The sequence below is a fragment of the Thunnus thynnus genome, chromosome 17 (assembly GCF_963924715.1).
Source record: "Thunnus thynnus chromosome 17, fThuThy2.1, whole genome shotgun sequence".
NCBI classification, from domain to species: Eukaryota; Metazoa; Chordata; class Actinopteri; order Scombriformes; family Scombridae; genus Thunnus; species Thunnus thynnus.
The window spans coordinates 4,904,944-4,919,197 of record NC_089533.1 but is presented as its reverse complement, the minus strand read 5'-3'; the positions used below and the strand labels follow the sequence as shown (position 1 = coordinate 4,919,197).

General features: G+C 38.6%; 1 protein-coding gene across 1 annotated transcript; it reads right to left on the bottom strand.

Annotated features, from left to right (window-relative positions):
• Positions 1-768: 768 nt before the first annotated feature.
• LOC137168171 (germ cell-specific gene 1-like protein) lies at positions 769-13,115 on the bottom strand. Its single transcript, XM_067570674.1, has 5 exons — positions 10,416-13,115; positions 8,436-8,483; positions 7,731-7,883; positions 3,453-3,564; positions 769-2,460 (listed from the first exon to the last, which is right to left on the bottom strand). Exons 1-5 carry the CDS (start codon positions 10,717-10,719, stop codon positions 2,154-2,156), a joined length of 924 nt encoding a protein of 307 aa, XP_067426775.1. The 5' UTR covers positions 10,720-13,115; the 3' UTR covers positions 769-2,153.
• Between the last annotated feature and the right edge of the window lie 1,139 nt (positions 13,116-14,254).

Below are 14,254 nucleotides of genomic sequence, written 5' to 3'. Positions count from 1 at the left end.
TTTGACATGCTAACAATTGCTAATTAATACTAAACATACAGCTATGGATGAATGTCACTATAGTTTTGGATTATTTGGTCATGAACCAAAAATACTGAACAAATTGAAAATGTCATGATAAATGAAAAATTAAACAATCACATCAGTTCTTGTAATTCATCCAAAGCACAGACATGAATGTCGACCAGATTTCATGGTATTCTATCCAACAGTTGTCAAGACATTTCACTCAAAACCACAAATGTGAATCTCATGGTGGCACTTGATGAAAAGTCAGGGGATCACCAAAGTTATTAAGATTCATCATCTGTAAACCATGAATGTCTTTGCACAATTTTATGGCGATCCATTTTATAGTTGTTGAGGTATCGGTCACGGTGGACTGACCCACTGGCAGACTGGCTTCACCGTCCCTAGAACCAAGCTGCTAGAGTGGCTAAAAATACATGTATAGTAAGTAGATATATTTGGAACAAGGGGGTAGCTCTGCAAAATCTAATAGACATTTAGCACAGGCAGTTTTGGTAATAAATGTAATGTTTACTTATATCATTACTTATAGACTTCACCATGAGCCTAGAAGCTAGGAAAGAAATGAGAATGCTAGATGAGCATTGTATATCTTGGATTCTTGCCACCTAAATGAGATTATTTCTGTCACCATGCGGCTCCGCCTCTGAGAAATAACTCCCGTGTTCTAGTGAGATAGTGTCAGGTTGTCACACTCAAAAGTCACTGGGTTGCCACAGCTGTGTAGTAAAGCACAAGTTCAACAATAATCAAGGTTTTAATAAAATTTCATTGAACTGTTTGCCTCTTGGTTGAGGATATATACTGTACCATGCCATGAAAAGTGTGAACCACATTTTATTTTGCATTTTGATTACATATTCAGTGATATAGCTGTATATTGGATGATCCAATGCTGCAAAACATGCATTTCTGTGTTGTGCTTGAAATAATATACTTTTGTTCCAATAGATGTCAGTCTTACTTCACTGAAAATTTCCCTTCACTCCCATTTTGGTCTAGAACTGTCAATGTTTGATTTATACATATCTCAAATTGGAAAATGTTCAACATCCATTACACTAATAAGATCCCATCAAAAAACATTTATCTTATGATTAATCATAAGTCACCATCAGAGATGACAGTTTCAATGGACGTGAGTCGACATACAAAGCGAATTTCTTGATTTAAAATTGGATACAAAGTTGATTTTTGAATAACAATCTATGACAGAATTAAAGCGTGGATAAAAATGATTAAATGAATCCAAATGCTGCATGAGAGAAGCCCTCACAGGGACAATACTGCTTAAAAAAAAGATGCGATACATGCAAGCATCCTGTTGATGTATCATCTATGGAGTGTGCACCATGAAAAAAGCATATTTGCAGACATGCTCCCATATGCATAATTGTAAATATACCTGCCAAGTAATGATCGTCAATATACCAACAAGTGCTGGCTGATCTTTTCAGCCTTGTACGAGCTGTATGATGAACTGAGCACAGACAGCTTGGGGAAGAAAGCTCATCCCATCTGTTCCTGAATAACAGTCGTGATCAGAATATTCACAGTGTCGCCTCTAGACACATACAAGATGTGGTTTTTGTTGACAAGCACAATCTCTCCTCTCCTGTGTTACGGTATAGCATAGTAATGTTTTCAGTGAGATCATTGTCTCTCTTATTGAGCAGGTCACCAAGCCTCGTCCCCCGATAAGAGGAGAAAAACTTTAATGCAACTTCAGTTTAAAAGGCTAATTCAACAAAAGATCTTCTACGTTGAAACAGATGTTGAAGTGTCTGTGCTGCAGCAGTAGCCTGCACATCCTGCAGCTCGCCGTAGCTTAGTGTGAAGACGTTGAAATGTGAAGACGTCCCTTCATCCCACAAATAATATCGCATGGAGAGATTTGATGAAATGCATGTTGTGTCCGAGCCGACCGTGTTAAATTATTTTCGGAGAAAGATTCTAGGCTCTGGCTTCGCAGACACACATTTGATATGTGGCAAGGAACAAAACAAACAAATATTCTCCTGTATTAGAATTTTAAATCCAGGAACAAGAGTCAATTTAGGTTCAGGAAATCAGCCCGAAATGTGTTCCAGTGGGGCACAGGGACAGGGATGGTGACTCCATTTTTAGCAGTATGCCTCTCCTTGTTGTTCTGGTACATCGTCCATTTCAACCACATATGTTGTTGTGCCTGTGGACGGTTTGTGGCCGTTGACCTGCAGTTCTGGTGGTGCCTCGGCGTAAGCGGGCGCAGCAGTCAGGTACATGTCCCACATCTGCTCGGGGAGATCCAGATCCATCATCTTCTGCTTGACCATCAGGCTCTTCTCAATGTTTCGCCGTTTGTATTTGAACTCTATGATGGTCTTTGTGTACCTGTTCAGCGCCGTCACCGCAGAGCCCATGCAGGTGCCAAAGGAGCCCCACGCTAAGCTGAGAAGACAGTATCAACAGAAAACAGTTTCAGACTCAGCCCCAGTTTGTGCCTCTCGTGTATTAGCATAATTCCAGTCCCAGAGGTTTCTTTAAAAGATTATTAAAGGATAAGACTTGTGATTTGCTATAGTTTTCTCATTGTAAACAGATGTCACGTACATATTGTGTGTATATCCAAAGCCTGATATATCTTATTCCTCTGTGCTGTAGATCTTGTGTTCAAAAGAGTTTGCGCATGTTTAGTTTAGAAATGGCTCCAAAGACTAATAACAGCGATCATGTTTTCACTCTCCGTTCTGTGTAAGCCACATGCTTAACTAGCTTGCTGTGCTACATATCACAATCTCTTGACTTTAGTATAAAGTCAAGAGATTGTGATATGTAGCACAGCAAGCTAGTGAAGCTCTGTAAACAGAATCACGTTCCCACACATGCTCAGTGGCATCTGCTTTACACAGAACTACTCTCCAGAGACTGAAAATGTGATCGCTGCTATAAGTTTTTGAAGCCGTTTCTAAACAAACTAATGAGACCAAATTCTACGTAATGAAGGAATATGTCACCCAGTGCAGCGCTGTGGCTCACTGATGTGTTTTTAATAGTTTTTGGACAACAACAGAGGTCTACAGCACAGCGGAATAAGATAAATCAGGCTTTGGATCCATTTTTCATCAATCAGCAGATGGAATATTTTTTCCTCAAGATGGTTTGAAGAGCCCTTAAGCGTTTTTAAACAACCGTCTGGGTTTTTCAAACATCATCAGTTAATTATCTCTCAGAGAAACCGATGGTTACATCTGTGAGACGAATGTATCCTCATAACACATGAGAGGCACGAACCGAGACTATTATTATTCTACAACACATGTAAGAACTCTTACAAAATAGCCCCAATGAATAGAGATAAGTATTTTCTGCACATTTGTTGTTTGTCTTAAACTAACCAGCTGGGATGACACATTTTTACAATACATGGAAGAAGCTCTTACACATAAGACCAGCTGTAGTCCCAGGTCTTGGGCCTCCAGTCTTCTGGCCCCATAGCTACAGCCAGCTGGAATATGGTGGTGAACATCATGTGGGCCACCATCCCACAAAGGCCTGAAAACAAGAGAATATCAGCCTGTGTGCAGTCATATGCATTTCTGAAATCCTCCAGTGACTTTTTTTCTCTTAATGCCATTCCTCTTTAGGTTCTGATAAACACATTAACAAGGTGAAGGTTGACTTTTAGTAACATGGTAATCAGGGATTGAAGTGAGTACTAATCTCTTTAATGGTTGACATTGATCACAAATTATACCCATGCATGGCTAGATACAGTGCATGCATGAAAACACATAACAAGAAAAACATCATGTTACTTTATTTAAACTAGAAGGATAAAGGGTTTGTGGAGCGCTGACCCAATTAAAATGCATGCTGGGAAGTAGAGCTGCCACTAGTATTCGATTAAATTGATCGGTCGATTAACAGAAAATTGTCTTGCAACTATGTTCATAATTGTTAATGTAATTTTTTCTTTAAAAAATAAACATTTGATGGTTCCATGTTCTTAAATGTGAGAATTTGCTGGTTGTATTGTCTGAGAGTGTTAATCAGAAAAAAACAAGACATTTGTCACTTTCGGTTTTAAGGATATTGTGATTTTTCACAGTTTTCTTACATTTTACAGACCAAACAATGAATCTAGAAGATAATCTACAGATTAATTGAAAATAAGAGTAATCGTTAGTTGTTCAGCAAACATTCAGCTCCTAGTTGAACTCATAACAAGCTCTAAAATGGTTCTCAAGGTGTAATTAATTCAAGGAGTAACTACACCCAGGCTAAATGATTAACAATCAAGGTAGCTGTGTGCTCTGTCACCACCTTTTGTAGTACAGTACGTCATATGTGCAGTTCTGCAGTGTTACATCACAGGTGAGAAAGGCCACAAGTACAATATAGACCACACCTGTCCACCTGTCCACCTGTGATGTTGTATATTGACAGAAGTGCAACAGTGTTGAACCTTTTAACCCATAGAAGACAGTGGAGCGATACTTTTCCTCCATATAAGATTTAGTGTGAAGTTTCTATTGTTGATGATAATAATGATTAATGGATTAGTTGATTTCAACCACATTTAATGATGAATTTTAACTAGGTAGAACTTATAAACATTATGTATGTTGTAACAAACACAAAATTAAATGTGCACTTTGTAGTCTTGTTCCACATGGAACAAGTATTTACAGACAGGAAACTGTGTTTCACTTTGGAAAGAGGACACAATGTTGAAGCCTGATTTAACACGCTCTGACTGGTAAAAACTGGGATGTGTGATATTCACAGATTGTGGGTGAGGTGAACTGGCCAGTGCCTCTCTGTTCTCTCCCTCCAGTCGGATGCTGGCCCTCTCTCATCCAACAGTCTGCCTGGCCACAGCTGCTTTTCTTGGGATTAACTCATAACAACAGGGGGGGATGAGGGTCAGGGGATGGGGGGAGTAGTGGGGGTGGGAGGGAGCTCCTCTGGGCAGGTCTTGGCACGGCCCAAAACCGCTGCCCCGGCTCCAATCCGATTAGTACGCAAACCAGCAAATCCTCCGAGGCAGTGAGTGGACACAGTACAGTTGACTGCTCGGTACGCTCGCTGGTCGCTGGTCCTGCTGCAGCCAGCCTGACCTGCTGCCCTGATCCTCTTCTTACTCATTTACTGCAACGTTGTCGTTCACAAAGATGCATGTTTACTATGGAGGGATTTTTAAGGAGTGCAGATGTTTTTGAATAAAATCAAAGCATACATCTGCTAAAGACAGTTTTAAAAAAATAATGTACATTATATTTAGTTTTGGAAGGTAATTCTTGAGCTGCATTGATTAATTGGTTAGTTGATCGACATAAAATTAATCAGCAACCATTTTGAAATTATATTTCAAGCCAAAATGCCAACCATACTCTGTTTCCAGCTTCTCAAATGAGAGGATTTGATGCTTTTCCCCGTCATATATGATGGTAAACTGAATATGTTCTGTGTTTTGGACTGTTGTTTGAATAAAACAAAGTATTTTGAACGTATCACCTTTGGCTAATGGAAATTGTGAGGTGCCTTTATCACTATTTTCTGACATAATTGAGAAAATAATCACCAGATTAATCAATCTGAAACGAACAAAGCAGCCCCATTACTCTTTCTCAGCTCAGCTGTGATAAGAGCTATTTAGAAATTGCAGTGAGTCGCACAGCATTTCACACTTGCATGACTATACTGAATTCATTACCCACAAAGCACAGTTGAATAGAAGCTTTTTGGAATTTAGACATTATTCTAAAAACATGAAAGCTATTAAGTAATCCAGATTTAAGGCAGGAACCTATAAAACGGTGCTTTTATGTGTACAGTTTTGATTGACCTGTGCCAGTCGGTACAGTATTATCCCAACATCGTTCAATATAAAACTCTCAGACTTTTTTCGGTTTTAGGTAAACAAACAATTCTAACAGGCAGAGCTGAGAACATAGTCTCAGTGAGTGGAGCTGAAGGGCGTCACAGTTTTTAGATAACTACTACAGCAAACCTGAAAGGTGATGTATGGAGGCCTGAGTGTGCCACAGGGAATAATTAGATTTTGTCAGTGGTTAATTAGAATCTGAATTAGAAACTTTTTTTTTTTTTTTTTTTTTTACATTTGTACGATATAATTTAAAAGTATAGAGAAAAGTATTGAGAAAATATTTCTATATAGAAAAAAATGTGAAATGATAATTGTGCCAATTAATAATTTTATTTACTGTAATTGGGGGCGTCTGGTAGACTATTGTTTAAGATGCAAACTACATAACCGTAAAGCCCAAAGTCGATGTTTGCTGTTCCAGGTCACAGGTTTCCTGTCTCTCTGCACTTTCAACTGTCAAATCAAGGAAAAAATGCCCCAAAATACTCGTAAAGAATCTTATTTAATTGATTTTGTCTTCAAATTGTGAACAAACTATTTATCAAATGATAAATGAAACAATTTTTCACTATCCTTTTAAATGTTATTTTTGCACTCAAAGCACAGTGTAGCGCAAATCTGTAACTTTACGTGGATGGAGACACACCGAGTTAACAACTGCCTGGTAGGGCTGGACAATACATTGATATTATATCAATATCATGATATGACTAGATATTGTCTTAGATTTTGGATCGTAATATCGTGATATGACATAAGTGTTGTCTTTTCCTGATTTTAAAGGCTGAATTACAATGAAATTATGTAATTTTCTGAACTTACCAGACTGTTGTAGCTGTTCTATTATTTGCCTTTTACCCACTTAGTCATTACATCCACATTACTGATGATTATTTATCAAAATCTTATAAAATTTTAGTCATCCCTAAAAAATTGATATTGACGTATTTGGTCAAAAACATTGTGATTTTTGATTTTGTCCGTAACACCCAGCCCTATTAGCTGGTGAACATAGTGGAGCATTTAGCAGCTAAAGAGCCAGATGTTTCCCTCAGGAGTTGGTCGAGAGCAAAAACCGAGCTAAAAGAGAGTGAATATTGGACTTAAATTCACCGAATGGACAGAAACATGACTTCAAATGAATGATAATGTTGTTCTATAACTGCTGGGTGTAGAAATAAGCAACTGTTTGCTAACAAGTTCAACACATCAACTTAAAAGTTGTGTAAATGTCAATATTGTGTTCAAAACTTGTTCCCGCTGCCCCCAAGTGGACAAACAATCAGTTAGTGTAGGTTTAACATTTTACACAATGTTTCTAAATGTATCAATTAAATAAACTATAATAATTTACCACCACAAAATCTAAATTAATATCGTAAAGGCAGTGATTTTTTAAAGCATTATCAGCTTTAAATGTTAGCAGAATATTTCACTTTATCTACATACCTACTGTAAAGATCAGTTAGCTAACAAGCTAACTGGACACTCGTCTTTTGCACTGTGATTCATTCCAACTTAGCCAGAGGATCTGCAGGTCTCTGGGTCTGCCCACTGAGATTTACCTCAACCAATGAGAATATTTCTCTGTCCAGAACAGCTCTGCCTCTAAGCAATGTTTGTATAACTGTAACTCCAATCAAACTCACCACGGGATTTCTATGTGTACCAGCTTTATCACGGCAGTGGGAGGTCGGCACCAGCTGCTTTCATTCAAAGCCCACGCCAACATCACACAGTATCCCTGCTGTCGGCTTGTTTGAATAACACAGTTGATGGATGAAAAAAAAAAAAAAAGAAAACACCCATGCTCCTTTTGCAGCATTACCTGACAGGGCTGTGCACAAGGCAGCGAAGGCACTGAGCTTCAGTTTGTTCATAACACTAAAGCAGGGACACTGCTCCAGGGTCATCAGAGTCCCGCCTGCGAAGAGGAGGGTGAGGTACAGACTCTCCGCCACTATACACAACCACAGGACCCCTGGGAACACAGAAGAGAGACGGAGAGAGGGAGGAAGGGAGGGACACAGAATTGAGCTGTGTTGTCCTAATAATACCATGTCCCTGCTGTATAATCCCACTTGTCTGAAGGCGGACATGTATGTGACTGCAACAGGTCTACTCATCTCAGGTCTGAAATTCTCAACCTGATCGCCTGGACTGGACGGATTTATGAAATCAGGACAGCAGCTACTGATGTTAGATGCTCATAACAAGCAAAAATAAGATTTCACTGTGTTCATATGAGAACTAGTTCCTGGTAAACTGAAGATAAATTGACAAAGGAACTGGATCTGTGGGTTACTGGCTGAGTATTTTTATCCTATTTAGTACATTTTTTCATAAATTGTGCCAATCATCATTTTAATTTGGGGTATTCATAAATATATGATTGATTCTTTAATCTTAGTAGGCATGAAGGTAAATGTTGAAATTTAGACAATTACTGATTCTGTCAGCCATGCTACCGCTGTCACATGACCTCTTTAATATGCTATCTGTGATCAGGATTGCATCACAAAATTTTACCAACCTCTTTCATGTTCAGGTGCAATCTCTGAGAAGTCTCGACAGTCAAACCCTGTGATCAGACAAAAGAAAACAATCAACAGTAAAATCGGTTCTTCTTTTGGAATGAACTGACACTTTCAGATATGATTACTTTGGTTATTACAGCACATAGAATTAATGGAAATAAATGATTACAGTCAAAATTAGATGTTTAAGCAGCAACTGCAAGCAAGTAAACAGAGCTGGAATAAACCAGCAGGTATAATTCAACATAATGCAAATGTCAAGAAAGTGACGAGCAAACTGTGCATTTACAGCATTTTTACAGGATGTACATATGTGCAAGGTCATACATACTGTATGTATAGAATATACAGTATACTGTATAGATGAGCAGTTGAGAAGTGTCATAACTGTTCTCAGCAAATAAAGGAAATAAAATAAGCAGAACATATAGAATTTGCTGCTCAGTTCATCAGGATGTATGTAAAGGTAATTATCATATCACCAGTTCTGCTGTTGTATAGATTATCACCTATAAAATCTTGCATATAAATTTACTATGTAAACTTTATTGGCCTTATAAACATTAGATGTTCTATCATAACCCTGCTCTTAAAAGAACAAATCCAGTCTAAAGAATTTACACTGCATTATTAGAATAATTTCAGACAGTGAAATTAATCTGTACAAACAAGACTCAGCTGTAGGTATGACTTGATTATCATCACGTGAGTTACTCCTTTGACTCTGAATTAGCGAGTGACTCTACTGAATGCAGAACTTGCAGCAATGAATCAGAAAAAATGTGCCCAGATCCCAGTTAAAGAGCCCCAGCAGTTCCATTATTCACTGGAGATGATCCAGGATTTGTCTCCAGATGTTTTGTCTCTCTGTTGTTACTTAAAGTGAAACTTATTCTAATTAACAATTTAATATGAGCTGCACAGTGTTAAATATACACAGTATGTAAATTCGATTGTGGGGCAGATAAATATATTTTTTAGAGCTTGTTTTTCTGAGAAACTTGCTTGCATATATATTGGTCATATTGGTGGAAGTCTGTACTGTATATTAAACAATTTGTCTCGGGGTTGCATGCAAATCCTTATATTATATCCTTATATTTTACTCTTATTTACTTTATTTTAGTCTTATTACCAGAGATTATGAAACCAAATGGGATGGCTTGCATGCAACGCTAAGATAAATTATTTTAATCCGGTTCTGGCTGACAGTAGCTTTGCAAGCGACGTTAATAACAGAATCTTACAAATGCATTTGCTTATTCTGCATTTTGACCCATAATTGACCCATAGAACAGATACTTCCTGAAATACACACAGGCATACTGAATACATCTCTGTTATGCAATATTACATGGACATTTTGCACTTCTTTTTAGCACTTGCAGCACTTGCATTAATTAAATCACCAATTTCACTCAAACTCCAAAGGTCTTGTCCTGATAGAAAAGTTATTAAAGAGACTTTCTGATCACATAAATTTGAAACTATAGAACAACAATAACAATATGAAACTGAAGGTGTTTTTGAGCTCACGACTAGAAAATTTCTATTGTGTATTATTTCACTGCCGTTTTCGTTGCAGTTTTTCTTCTGAAGCAATATTGACAGAGTAAAGTGTCTTATACCTCAGCATTCAAGGACAATCACTGGACCTGGCACACTTTTATTAGCTGGAGTTATTCATCCAAACCGCAGGTATACTTGCTCTAGTGCACCTTCACCTGCTGTTATGATTTTCTGGTGAAATGCAGAGAAATATTCTGTTTGATGTGGTTTAGCTTTGACTTTGATCAAACCTGATGACTGTAAGTAGAAAGTTTCAGCTCATCATGCAACACATGCAACCACATTTTTGTGTTTAGCTGCTGCAACATCTGAATATTTCTAAACTGTACGTTGGTATTTAAGTGCTTCCTCCATCATCACTTCCTGTTCTTGAACACCTAGCTGAAGCTGTCAGTTAGTTGTCTTACCGTTCATGTCAGCGGCCTGCTCGCAGGAGAAAAATATGCCTGTGTGGAACTTCCTCAGTAGAAACTTCTCCTCACCGGTCTCAAAGATGTACTGGACCAATCGGCTGTCGTTGATGTTGGAGCTGTTGAAGCGGATGCAGAACCACTGCTTCACCTTCATCGGCGGTCCTGTGCAGAAGGGCTTGGGTACCTTCCTGGTCCCCTCGCACCAGTAGTTGGTGGTCACCGCTGATAAGGCAAAAGCGAACGCCACAAAGTTGAGGGTGAGTGCCAGAGAAGCCCGTCGCCCGCGCTCTAGCCTCATGGTCGAGGCCAGGCCAGATGAGATGAAATGAAAAGGCAACTAATCCTGGCTTTCGATATGTAGCCACCGTGTTTCGCCTCCCAGCAGATATATCAAATCTTCATAATCTTGTTGCGTTTGGGGCTCCTTGGGTGAGAAGGAGAATTCTGTGCATCCTTCTGCCGACTCTGATGATGTGCCACCACATCGATTAAAGGATTCATTCTCTCTACTTCCACAGAAACAATAGAAACCCATTGCACTGCAACAACTCTTTGTTTTTCTCTGCTTCATCTGAACTATTTCACTGTTCACTCTGCAGCTCGTCCAACCCCATCGCTCCTCCCCTTCTACAAATCTTTGCCTGCAATATCATCCATTACAAATGGCAAATTATATTCCAGACTTCCTCTGAGCATATTAATAAAAAAGATTACTATAATCTTAGATTATTATCCAGAACAAGGTTCTTCCTGTTTACATTTCCCTGATTTTTTCTGCATTTCATGTCAAAGCGAATCTCAAGAGTAATTGCAGCCACAGACATAAGATCAAATGTTTTACAGTCAGTGACCCGTGACATAATGTGTACAGTCTCATATGGAAATCCATCCATAATGTGTGTGCATGCAGGGAAAATCTCTTCATGTCTAATAGCCTGCTGAAGTGGGATGCACTGCCCAAATGAAGACAAATTACTTACAGGAGTATGTGAAGGAGATGACAGATGTTAGGAGAAAACACGTGCTGCCTTTGCTCTGAAACATTTGTCTCTTCCTGTCTATAATTTTCCATCACTCCATTAAACATGTCATAAAACACTGCAGCTCAGACTCTCAGTAACAAACATGTCGCCTTTGGTTTGAGCTGTAATTTACTGCAGGTAAATTGTTGTCATGTTGAAATGCAGCTTCCCTGAGTCTTGCTAATGTCAGATCAGTGTTGTCTGAGATTTTATGACAGGTTGTGAGATGATAAACAAGATGGGAAATAAGGAAGAAAATGTAATCTGCTTACTTCTTTCAAATTTTAGCCATTTTCTTGCAAAATACTGGATAGTTTTACCTCTAAAGGCGTCTGATGGATGGGAGTTGGATGGATGTCAAAATTTTAATCTGTCCTGTACTATGGTTTATGACCAAATACCTGCAAAACTTATTTCATTACCATTAGCCTCAACTGTACTTTGTGTTGAGTGATAACTAGCAAATGTTAGCATGCTAACACACTATAATAAGATGGTGGACATTATACCTGCTACAGTAAACATCAGAATGTTAGCATTGTAATTGTGAGCATGTTATCATGCTAAAGTTATTATTTACCTGAAGGAACCACCTCACAGAGACACTAGCACGGCCGAAGACTCTTATGCTGCATTTCAGGCAACTCAGAACTTGAAAATTTACAACCTCCTACTTAAAAAATTATGATGGAACAGCTCTTGAAGTTGGAGCTCTGTTTGGGAAACTTGGGCCAAATTTCATGCAGCCTGACTTCACCGTGAAGCGAAGCTCTGACGTCACTCGATATAGCCGCGTCTACAGAAGTGAACATGGAGATCAACACCGTGAATGTTAAGTAATCAATTCAAGGCTATATAGTCATTTCTCCTGGCTAAAAACACTGTAAATAAAATAAGACCAATTATCTATGTAGAGCTTAAAATTAGTCATAAATGTTGCAAGCTAGTTAACTAGCTATATGTAGAAGATGAGTTTCTCACAGTCAGCCATGTTGAATGTTTCCATTTGACGTTGTGAGTCGTGGAACACTTTGAGCTCAGGATTCATCATTTTCAACTTGGAAGTTTTTGACCTCAAACTTGAATGGAACACACTATGAGGGTCGGTTTATGCTCGATCAGAAGTAATTTATATGACGGGTTGTGTTTATAGTTGTTCTGAATGGCCTCGAAGGTGGAGTGGCTGCCATAAAGACGTAGAGGGCATGATATCATTTAAATACATGGATAACAGTGCACGTATTTCAGATAGTCTCTTAAAGAGGGTGCTCCCAGTGTTACACTTGGTTGTTCACATGAAAAGTGACAGAAATAGTTGTGTCAAAAAAGAGAGCTAGAGAGAGGCTCCTTTCTCATCTCTGCATAGCTGGCGAATCACACCATGAAGAGGGTGTGACTATCGGATTATCAGTTTTGGAGAGTTACTGAAATAGTCAGTTACAACCCACCCTAAAGGTGTGGGGGAATGGGTTAAATTTAACCCTCACCCCTAACCCTAACCTAACCCCTAACCCTAGTCCTAACCCTAACCCACCCTAACCCTAATCCTAACCCTAACCCCTAACCCTAGTCCTAACCCTAACCCACCCTAACCCTAACTCTAACCCAACCCTAACCCCTATACCTAACCCTACACCTAACCCTAACCCTACCCTAACCTAACCCTAACCCTAATCCTAACCCTAACCCCTAACCCCTAACCCTACCCTAACCCTTACCTTTACCCTAACCCTAATCCTAACCTGCTATTCGACAGTCCAACAAGCAGTTCTGATGGAGTATGTTAAGTCTTGTTTCACAACCTGGAGATAAAACTTGAATATTCCCTCAATCATAGCAACCTTGTCATGTTCTGTGAGCCAAATCCAAAATACACTGAATAAAAAGGTTAGAGGAAGGAAGATTGATTATTCTGATTTAAATCCTCTAGCTGCAAATCACAACTCTGACCATGTCAAACTCATGTAGGTACAATGTATACACAACCTACACAACCACGGTTGACTGTGGTCATATTAAATGATATCTCACAAGTGACATGTTTTTATTTTGTTTTTTTTAAATAAACTGTTGTGTTGCAAGGAGTTTTAAACTAAACTTATTGTTTATAAAGAATGTGTTGAATATTGGAGTGCCTTTAGGTAGTTGAATAACACGTGAAATACATGTAATGTTTTTTCTTATTGTGTATCTGTATGTGTTTTAAACTGCCATTTTATACCATTTTAACATTTTATAGTGGTACCAGATATGGGCTGCATACCAACAGGTGTACAAAACTCTGATATGAGCAGCAATACAGAGATTAGCATGAGGATCTGACAGTGTGAGCATACAGCAAAGCCTTTAGTTTAGCTTTGTTTGTGAGAAAAGTATTTGTATCCGAAATTTTTTTTTTCACTGCTTAGTAAATTCGTGACAGCAGTACATTGAGTGACCAAGTCGTAGCCAACGTTTCACAAAGTAATTCCCCTGAATACAAAGAGATTATTCTGAACATTAGCTTTCATGTAATAAAAATGTAAACACAGGGCGAATAAGTCCAGTGTTACACTTAATGAAGCAATAAGCCTGTTGTACAGTGTATATTTCCTTGACTCATCCTTTTTACATAATAACTACCTGCCAGGGGGGACTCATTTTGACAAACCCTGTAATATCAGAGTATACGACAGCCAGATGATAGATTTGAATGTGGGCCTATTTCTCCGTCCCCTGGGATGCTCGACATGCATTTTGACAAAAACCTAAATGTTATGTGATTATGTAAAATTACGTGATGATATTCTTAAGACTAAGCAATGATTTGGG

Coding starts and splice junctions, on each gene's coding strand:
- LOC137168171 (XM_067570674.1), bottom strand. CDS start 10,719: ATGAGGCTAGAGCGCGGGCGACGGGCTTCTCTGGCACTCACCCTCAAC. Junction 7,884..8,435: donor TGCACCTGAACATGAAAGAG/GTTGGTAAAATT, acceptor CTGTGTTCCCAG/GGGTCCTGTGGTTGTGTATA. Junction 3,565..7,730: donor CTTGTGCACAGCCCTGTCAG/GTAATGCTGCAA, acceptor TCTTGTTTTCAG/GCCTTTGTGGGATGGTGGCC.